General features: G+C 46.1%; 1 protein-coding gene across 3 annotated transcripts in view; it reads right to left on the bottom strand.

Annotated features, from left to right (window-relative positions):
• ALG5 (ALG5 dolichyl-phosphate beta-glucosyltransferase) overlaps nucleotides 1–10,497 on the bottom strand; it is a 32,758-nt gene that overhangs the window by 16,318 nt on the left and 5,943 nt on the right. For all 3 annotated transcript variants that reach the window (XM_045287146.1, XM_045287147.1, XM_004711273.2), the window contains exons 4-6: nucleotides 10,170–10,238; nucleotides 4,701–4,793; nucleotides 1,343–1,456 (exon numbers count right to left, since the gene is read on the bottom strand). In XM_045287146.1, the coding sequence (XP_045143081.1) occupies nucleotides 1,343–1,456; nucleotides 4,701–4,793; nucleotides 10,170–10,238 (276 nt within the window). The remainder of the gene's footprint in view (nucleotides 1–1,342; nucleotides 1,457–4,700; nucleotides 4,794–10,169; nucleotides 10,239–10,497) is intronic.

Genomic DNA, 10,497 nt, shown 5'->3' with positions numbered 1-10,497 from the left:
GACTGAACTATTGAATTGCATGATACCTGAATTCTAAATCACCAACACAGCTACAATACAAACATACGGCACTGGAAATACAAAGTGGCCCTACACTCGATACAGCTGAGTCAATTTAGAAATCAGTTTTTTTTAAAGTCAGATGCAAAAGTACTCTAGAAATAAAAAGCTTTATTAAAAATGACTTTTAAAAATAAAATGAAAGGTTCCTTATTTCAAAAAGAAAACCAAATGGTAAATTTGGAGAAAAACAGGAGAATTCGCGCAGAGATGCACAATCCGACCATCGGAGAGTTTTTAGCAGACATAACTGCGATCTCTGCCTGCTCCTTCTCCGCCGAGGACTGGGACGGACCGGGACTCTACCCGAGGCTGCAGCTACTGCAGTGGTGAGATGAGAGAGGTTCCCAAAGCAGTCTTACAACTGAGTGCAGAAAGACCACCCCAAGAAATACTGCAATCAGCCAGAGCCAAGCGAGGGGGAGCAGGGGAAAAGGAAGAAATAAAAGGGGGGAAAGGGCCAGATAAAACAGAAAAACAGAGGCTGCAGAAGGCGACTGTGGCCAAGACCTGCTGAGCAGAGAGCTGGAAGAAGAGTGGACAGCCTCGGGGCTTCGCACACGGATCTGAAGAAACAGAGGCTCTGTGCAAAAAATAAATAAATAAATAGAGCTCCTGCCAGCGTTTCAGTAACGGGGGGCGAGGCCACCTCTCAGGACGACTGTACAGACACGTGGTTGATGCAGAGGCCAAGTGTGGAGAATGGCAGCATCAACAATCTGACGTGAAGAGGTGGCTCGGAAAATGTGTCTGTATCCAATGACCTGAACTGGGAGCTGATAATGGTCAAGAGAGGGAGCCCTTTAGTTTTATACACATTTACAGTCAAATGGTGGGCGACCTGTGTCTTTGGCATTTTACGGTTCCACACGCTGTTATTTTAATTGTCAACGTCTAAGGCGGGAGGGGCTGTCGTGCTGACAAATCAAATGGGAGTTTGCCAAGTAAAAATCTGCAGCCATCTGGTAAAAATGAAACAGAACACGCAACTATTTTTTTACAGTATTCATCAAAAGGCAGATTCTGCGATTCGCTTTCCTTGTGCCATCTTTACCTAGAAGTGTGTGCTTTCAAATAAAAGACATAATAGCAAAACTAGGGTAGATGTAAAACCCAGGAAGAATCACGACTGAGCACCAATCAAGTCAATGTCCACCACCTCCTCCCTACTCAGAACAAAAGGCCGAGCTCTCCGGGGCGCTGGGGAGACTTCGCACCAAAGGCATCTGCGCCAGCTTTCAGGGACATTCTCTTCAGCGTGAATTCTTGTTTGTATACTCACAGGCCAAGGCTGCAGGTCATCCAGTCCCTTTTCTAACTTCTCAATATCTGGAAACTTTGTGGCGCCATCAGCATCTGCCATAAGGATCTTTCTTCCTCGAGAACTGAATATCCCCTGTTTTAAAAATTACAGGTACAAGAAAGTAGCTTAAAATGAAGGAGTCGTTCAATGACATTGTGGTTCATCCTGCTTCACTGAAAATCCCGAAGAGTGAAATAATGGACACAAAATGGCCAAAGGAAGGCAGAGTTTGCTAAAAATAAAATTTATCGATGAGAACTTCCAAATTTGTCAATTATTTCATGATTTTCAATTTTGTGAGATCACACTACTAATACTTTGGAAAACAGTAAAATGTATTTGGACATATTCAAGATATTCTGTATAAGGTGAGTAAAACATGTAAAATATTGCTACCATACTAATTATACATACATTGCATAAGTGTCATGATGTTTGTGAAGGGTTGGAGTCTACTCAGGGCAGCAGACGGAGAACATGTTCAGGGACAGACTAAGCAAATCCCACAAAGAAATACACAAGCAACAGGGACACACAGTCATAACATCCATGAGAAGGCTTCACAATGTTGTGGGAAAATGTAGCTTTAGCTAATGTAATTGTCCACGAACCCCTTGAAGCTCCCCTGCAGTTGTGAAAAGCATCAAAGAACATTATAGCTGTTCAGTTTAAAATATTAAATATAGACTGAATAAAATTTAGGAAGTGAAAATACAGGCAAATACTATTTTGTCCTCTGAGGCATCCAGATGCTTAGTTAGCAACATTATAACATTCAATGTTGAACTGATTGTTCTTCTGTGCAAAGTATGGCTGGAGTAAGCATATGTGAGATCATCAACAAGTTCACGGAGAAGTGGAATCAAAAAAATACAAGTACAAGCTTTGGCTTTCAACATAAGCTCCACTGAAGTCACAGGTAAGGCCACTTTTCTTATGCGATGAGACCAGCATGGTTAATTGTATCAAAACACGCTCCTGGGGAGACGTGATCATTCTTCATGTCTCCAGGGAGTCAACAAGCAACCTATCCGGAGCATCCAAAGCTAGGGGGACCGTGCCCCTAGGAGACCAGCAGTGCACTCTGGGAGAACGCTCACTTTGAGAAGGCCCAGGACGAGACGATGGTGAAGGCGAAGCCTGTTGTGTGAGGAAGCTGCCTCGTCCGGGAGCGAATGAAAGAGGTCCCACAATGAACCGCAGACTCAGTAGCCAGCAGTGTAGACTGGTCATCTGACATGGCCACACGATTCTGACCGACCGAGTAATTAGAGTTGAGCAAGCGCTCTACTTGTGGAGTGCCAAGACAGTTACCCCCAGATCAGCGGCAGACAGGGTGAGAGCTTCCAGTGAGGATCTTAAACCACTGGGCTGGAGGTCAGTCCTAAGGCGTTTCTTGGAAGAATGGTAAAGCGGAGATGAAGCCTGGCTTCACCCGTAGGATCCCAAAGACAGCACAGGCAGAGCCATGGCGACCATGGGTTGGAAGTGACCCCGTCCAAGCGAGAGCCGAGGCCTGGCTCACCGTGTTTGGATGCTCAGGATAGGTTGCTTGTTGACTCCCTGGAGACATGAAGAATGATGATGTCTCCCCAGGAGCGTGTTTTGATACAATTAACCATGCTGTAGCAGAACCCACTGAGGGAAAGCTCCCCCATGACAAGGCTCCTATGTGTTCTCATCAAAAAGGGACACATTTGGGGGCATTTCTGTGAGAAATCAGCCCTGACTTTAGCACCTTCTGGTTCTTTTTGTTTCTTAAGCTTAAAAAATCTTTAAAGGGAACCCATATGTCTTCAATTAATAATATCAAAAGGACTGCTTAGACCTGGTGAACTTCCCTAGGAAGTCTTGCCTGGTCGTCCCAGGCTGAGTATGCCGCCAACATTCTGTACACAACTCTGCGAGCTGAGCCACAATATCTGGTGAGTGCTTCATTTGGCCCCTCTCATAAGCAGAACCACTTCCCTTGTTAGCCACATGCTATCTGTTCCTTGAGACGGTAAACTTCACAGGGGCTGGAACATGTCAGATTCATCTTAGATCTCAAGGCCAAGCATAGCCCCGTGCCTTCACATGGGAAAAATTTAATAAACAGAAGCATTTCATAAGCTGCAAGAACATCACTCTTATTAAAGGTGTCTCAAATCAAAGACACATACAGGTAGGTGGCAACATTTTAAATATGTGATTAAGATACACGCGAACATATTTTCCACATGAATATAATGGCATAGTATATTATACATATATATAGCTGAATGTTTCAGCTATATGTATGTATGTATGATTATTATTCAAAATATCCTCAATAACTCAAAATGTTGATACTTGATTAGCTAACTGTAGGATATACGAGGGAGTACCCCCACCCTAAAAAAATGGAATTTTACTGGGTAGAGCTTTCATAGTATCCATTTTTCCTGCTAGGCAAGCTTTGAGAAACTCCGTTCTGAGTTAGTGCACCTGGTGGCATCATCTGGGAAGGTTCTCTCTGGCCACAGCCAATTTTATCGTAAAAGCAGTTTCACTTGAACCTGGTTTATTATGATGGCTGATTAAAGAGAACAGCATATGGCTATGAAATTTTGTTTTCTGCTTGGGGAAAAATGCCACAGAAACTGTTGTGATGCTAAACACAGCTTACAAGGACATCACTATTGGAGAAACTCAGTGTACAAGTGGTTTGCTCCTTTCAAAAAATGGTGAAATGTCGATCGATGACAAACTTTGTTCTGGACGCCCGTCAACTTCCCAAACGGACAAAAATGTTGACTGTTAATCAAGCTGTCTATTTAGAGGTTCTGAAAAGATAGTGTAACAGAATGCGACAAAAAAGGCCTGATTTGTGACAGACTGGGGACTGGTTTTCCCACCATGACAATGCACCTGCTCACGCAGCCATCTCAGTGTGCCAGTTTTTGGCAAACAACAACAACAACAAAACAGTACTCCTCTCTTGCCCCACATACCTTACTACGCTGACCTCACTCTATGTGACTTCGTTTTGTTTCCACAAATAAAGAGGGACATGAAAGGGCAGTGATTTAATGAAGTAGAAGAGGTGAAGAAAAAATGAGCGAGGTGCTGTCAGCCATCCAAACAGATGAGTCTAAAAATGTTTTCAAGAATGGAATCACAGATCTGACATATGAATTAATTATAATGGAGAGTACTTTGAAGGTAATAAGGCTGTTTTGTAAAAAATTTAAATACATAGCTTTGAAAAAGAAATCTAGTGTACTTTGGGTAACCCCTCGTATATGTTTTACTGTCTACAAAAGTGGTAATTCAGGGGCCCTGTGTTTTAGGTAAGGATGGTTAAAATATGTATTACCGTCCGAACGGCTCCGCCTTTCCCGCGATTCTTCACCAGCGTTATCACCCGCACTTTGTCACTGCCGTATTCCTGGCAATACCTGAAAGCTACCTGTTAAAAGAAAGGCAGATTAAAATGAACTGGGTTCCAACGAAGTTCTAGAAAGTGTGCTTTACTTTGGTGACAACCCCTGCTGTGCCAGTGCACCCTTTCCCGTGGTACCATGCCCTCTGCGCGATCTGTGGCCTAGAGCAGCCAGGGAATCCCCACGCAGCTCTGACACGGAGCCACTCGTGGAGGAACCACCGGAACAGCGTGGTCAGCTTCTTTCCTCGACTCTTCTGAGTGACTGCGCTGCTGGGAGATGAAGAAGTGCACGTGCTCACACACCCGCGTGATCCAAAGCACGAAACGTGGCTACCTGTCTGACCAGCAGGCTGTCCATACCCTGGACTCCCTCTCGCCAACCTTCCTCCCAGCAGACACCAACCGGGCCATTCCTTGTTCTTTGCTTCCGAGTCTTCCATCTCTGCGCCGGGGCTGCCTCCTCAGCCTCCCACTTGCTCCAGCCTCTCCAAAGCCCACCTCACACTTCACTCGTCCCCCAGCAACAGCCTCTTCCCTGAGGGAGGGGCATGGCAGGGGAAATGGGGAGCTAGCAACGAGGAGTAACGAGAAGAAAATGTCCTAAGGTTGATGGTGGTGACTATACAATCTTCTTAATGTGGCTGATCAATTACATTGCATAATGTAATGCATATGCCAATAAAACTACTTTTAAAATTGTTGGGCAATGACAACCCATACTTGCCACTTACCTCTCTGCACCCCCAGTTGTCTTGTTTCTCAACTCAGGGTCACGTGGCTCACACGTTCACCTTTCCTCACCCATTTTCCATTTACACTCTCTCTCCCTTTGACCATCAATGCTAAATGCAACGGTCTCTGTTCATTGGTGTTTCCTCCTTCCCCAATGCTTCCTTTTCAATGATCATCACTGCCTCCTCTTCCTCAGTTTGCCCCTTAGGCACTGATACCTCAGGAAATAGCAGAAAGTGTGTGTGTGTGAGCCAAGGACTGGCCCCGGGTGGCGGGCAGCCACCAGATGGGCCCTGCACAGTTCCTGCGTCACCGTCCTCAGTAATGACCGGTCTGGGCTGACAGCCTCCAGAACAGAACACACCACCCCAGCCACTTCCCAGCCGTGCATCACCAGTGAGGGGTCCTGAAAGCAACCTGGACAAAAGCAGGTGCATGACAGGACCACAGTGCCAGCCAGGTGGCGAAGCAGCCAGGAGGCGTGCATCGAGGAGGACCCGAGCGCTCCCAGGGCTGGGGATGTGCCTGCCAGTTCCAACTGTAGGCCAGCATAGGAAATGAATCTTACTAAGTAACCCATTGCAACAGTCGCCAGATACATTTTCTGTCGGTTTCACAGTGAACTTCATCCACAAAATAAACGATTAAGTAGACAACAAAAGGGAAAAACACCAACACTGATATGCCCTTGAGGCATATTGTTGTATAACCCCACAGCAAGCCCTTTGAAGCTTCTCTGGACAGCCACACAGCAGGAACCACTGTTGGCTTTAATTCCTATTTATATGATATGCTGATCAATCTTACTGGTCCACAATAACCCAGGCTTTTGTCAGACACACCCTAGAGTAGACTCTCAAGTCACCTCCTCCTCCTGCTCATTCGACGACAGGGCTTCAAGTGGTCTGTGGCAAAGTGGTTTAAAGAGTGGAATTTCCCCACTTCTTGGAGCCCTATATTCCTCACTGCAGTGAAAGGCATCCTCACCTGCCAGGCTGCTCAGGTGGATGGCCCGAGAAGCATCTCCTGCTCTCCCACGTTAGCAGCAGTCACAACTGGCCAGCGACTGAGACTTGTCAAATCCATTTCTAAAATGCTCGGTGGCATCATCATCTCATGACCGACCCTGTGGGCCTCACATCTCTGTCCTGACTCCCAAATTCATTCCCCGGTGCTATAGGAGCACTATTCTAATCTGCAAATTTTAATGGTCCCCTTGGTTTAAATCCTTTCAATAACAGTTAACTGCTTATAAATATCACGTCAAGGTACAGACGTGGCCTTTGCCTAACTTTCCTCGCCGCAGGGCCTGATGCTGCCTCACTAAAAGCAAACCCAACCCACTGGCATTGCGCTGATTCTGACTCACAGGATCCTATAATATAAGGTGTGTGGGAGGGTATGCGTCTTTATGGGAGCTGATAGCTCCATCTTTCCCCCGAGGAGTGGCTGCTGGGTTTGAACCACTGACCTTGGGGTTAGCAGTCCAATGCTCACTGACAGCACCATTAGTCCCTTGTTTCATGAGCAGCATGTGAGGCAGCCAGAACACACCATGTACTCACATGGCTAGGCTTTCTCTTACCGGATTACATTCTAGCATTCTCACCTATTAGGATTGGCCACGACAGCTCAAGCACCATCCCCCAACCCCACCACGGTTTCCATGTCCATCAATACTTCCTAATAACAATGTGCACGGCCAGTGGTGTAGTGCTGACACACGGGGCAGAGGGAGGGAATTCATCAAGCCTTGGCTGTTATTTATAGCTTCAAGGTGCACGGTATTTGGAGTTGGACCCTTTTTGTGATGAAATGGCAATGAGAATTGAAAAGATGTGTGTCCAACCTGACAGTTCAGAGGGAGGCCTCTCTAGAAAGAGCCCCCTTCAGACGGCCTGGCCCATGAGATGGCTAGATGCGTGTATTTCTTAAGTGACTCTTCCTGAGACCCCTCCTCACGGGTACACACATTTAAGACAACTCTGTTCCAATGACCGCATGTGTCACCTGGTGTTAGGTGTGAATCTCAAGGCAGAGCCTGGTCTTACATCTTTGCATCCCAGCACCTGTCTGGGACGCATGCTCACAGCTGCTGGAGACGCGTCTATTCAAACATCAGCGGAGGTGTTGGTGTGTTCTGAAATGGCACAAGGCTCCAAACCAGGAAGACCACGTCTCTGTATAATTAGCTGATGCTAGCTTCAGAGAAGCGTATGTTGGTGCCACGCCTCCATGGCATACCTGGGTATTGAAGTTTGAGAGGGTGCCCTTTGGACAGGGACACTGTAGCAGCTGTCACTTCCCCATCTAGTGTGTGTTTAGTTCAGAGTTGGTGCTCACTCACCTATCAAATCTATTTGTTAAGGGTGGAAAAATGTCACTGTGCACTTGCAGTACACTCCAGTGTTGTTTACGTTGCGCGTACATTTGGCCTTCTCAGTCCATAAACTACTTAGGAACAAGGATTATGTTTCTCCAAGGGCAAGACATAGAAGGTGCGCTGGGGACACTGCAAGGCATAGCTATGCTTTTAAAAATAAATCCACAAATACTCAACTTAGGAGTTAACTACTTACTGATTTTACTGAGAATTCATACGAGATATGATTTCGCGCTTTCTGCTTCTCCCAGCTTTGGAAGTTGTTAGGTCACCTGCCCAGCTCCAGTCCCTGCTACTTGTCCCGCTGGGCACAAGGGGCCTGGATCCTTCCAGATGATACTGCTATGCACAGGCCCAAAGTGCTCTTCCACAGCTAAGGGGAGGCTGCGTCTGTGCTCCCAGCAGGTGTGCAAGGGGCTCTTCCTAGGCTCGCTCCTTCTTATTTAGCAACACCTGAAATACGTTGTGTTCGTAGCTTTTGCATCACACTCCCATCTAAAGGGCAGCCTTCACCTTCCCTAAGCAGGGCCCACCAGCTCTTTTTGGTCTCTAGACCTTTGTTTGTACTGTTTGTTTGTTTTTGAAACACAATCTGAACATACTCTTCTCCGTGTTCCACATCATAACCATCCCTAACAGTTTAAATCGTTACTTCCTTTTCTTTCCAAGGCTGGAGAGCATCTGATTCGGGGCTCGTTTTCACTGACAGAGCAGTGTGTGTGTGGGCCTGGTGCATGGCCCTGGGGCAGCCTTACACAAAGGGACAGGCAGCTGTGTGTCTGAACCACCTAGTACTTAGCACTTTGTGCACACACAGCTGCTTATAAAAATGACTAATCACTAATCAAGTAACTGGATAGTTCCCTACATAGTTAATTTATGGCCCACTACAGGTCCCACTATAGGAACCCTGGCTGTGTGGTGTGACATGCATTGGGTTGCTAACTGCGAGGTGTGCAGTTCGAAACCACCAGTGGCTCCATGACATAAAGATGCGGCTTTCTACTCCTGTAGAGTTAAAGCCCTAGAAAACCACAGGGGCATTTCTACCATCCTGGAGACTCGCTAAGCGTTGGGATTGATGCAATGGCAGAGTACAGGTCCCTAGGAGACCTGGTAGCACTGTCAAGGAGGCGTTGAACAGCTAGCCACAAGGTCAGTAGTTCAAACCCACCAGCCACTCCACCGGAGAAAGAGGAGACTATTTGTTTTGGTATGGAGTCTCAGAAACTGCACAGGGTCGCTGTGAATCAGAGCCCACTCTAGGACCTTGGGTTTTGGTTTAGCAGTCCCTGGAAGGAATCCTGGTGGCACAGTGGTTAAAAGACTCCTGCTAAGCAAGGCACCAGCTGCTCTGCCCACGGTGACCTTGGACACCCCATAGGTTGCTGAGTCAGAACGGACTCAGTGACAAAGGGTTTGCTTTAGGGGATTTACAATTTCCCGGCTATTAGTTAATGGTGCCATTAACTTCAAAGCTGGCTGTGCCCACCACCCCGACAGCACCGTGGAGGCCTGGGGATTAGCCTCCACAGGGTGGCGCAGTTCTGCTGTCACACACGGGAACATCAGGCGTCAGGAGCTGACCTGACAGCAATGGCTTTTTGTCTTGTTTTGTTTAATATTGCTATTTAGCAAGAACATCTCCTGTTGCAGAGGCAAGAATGTCAGAGAAGCACTGTGAGGCTTTCTTAATCATACATACACTTCGATGGTTAGGGAGCAGGTCATCTGGACAAGGATTCTGTGCCCCTTCCAAACGTCAATGCACGGGGCACAGCAGTGAGAAGTCTAGAAAGGTAGGGATGGGTGGGGACAAAGCACTAGGACACTGCTTCCCCCCAGAGTAAACCTCGACGGGGGGCCATGCCAAAGGACATACCTGATACCCAGTGGCAGATATGAAGGCCTCTTCCTATGTGCATGCCTGCTTTAGTAACTGTAAGGCAAGGCGGAGCATAAAGAAAGGGATTATGCTTAGAAAAAAGAATGGGACAAATTGCTAGGTAAAGAGGTTTCCCTAAGAGGCCAAGGTTAATGGTTAATGTGTATGCTTTGCCTCGATCTGGTGATTTTATGAGCTTCCCTAGCCTGGTGGAGCACAAAGACAGGAGATAAATGTCCCATAAGCAAACTCTGTGTGCACTTTCCTCTATCCCATGCTGCAACCACAGAGTGCAAGGCACAGCTAAATTTAGGGGTCCCCTATGGAGCAAAGAGATTTCACATTCGCGGAAATATTCTTTGGCCTACCACGTGGCAATTCTATAAGGAAGTTTATTTACCTTTGAAGTCTGGTCTTTACTTCCATCATCAACAACTATCACCTCGTAAGTGAACTTAGGATCTTGTTTCTACAAGAAAAAAAAAAAAAAGAAACAGTACAATTTGGTAGATTGCTCTTTTTTTATTTTATTTTATGTATTTATAAAAGTTTATTGAAGAAAATACCATTTTGTTTGGGTGTTGTATCAAAGAAATATATTCAATTATCTGGAATGATATTAAAGTGTTTTTTTTATTTTTTAATCATTTTATTAGGGGCTCATACAACTCTTATCACAATCCATAAACACATTAATTGTGTAAAGTGCATTTGTACATTCATTGCCC

This window comes from Echinops telfairi, unplaced genomic scaffold (genome assembly GCF_000313985.2).
Source record: "Echinops telfairi isolate 266 unplaced genomic scaffold, ASM31398v2 ScPeMD7_11;HRSCAF=52, whole genome shotgun sequence".
Lineage (NCBI taxonomy): Eukaryota > Metazoa > Chordata > Mammalia > Afrosoricida > Tenrecidae > Echinops > Echinops telfairi.
The sequence above is the reverse complement of the archived record's forward strand: the minus strand, read 5'-3'. Positions and strand labels throughout refer to the sequence as shown.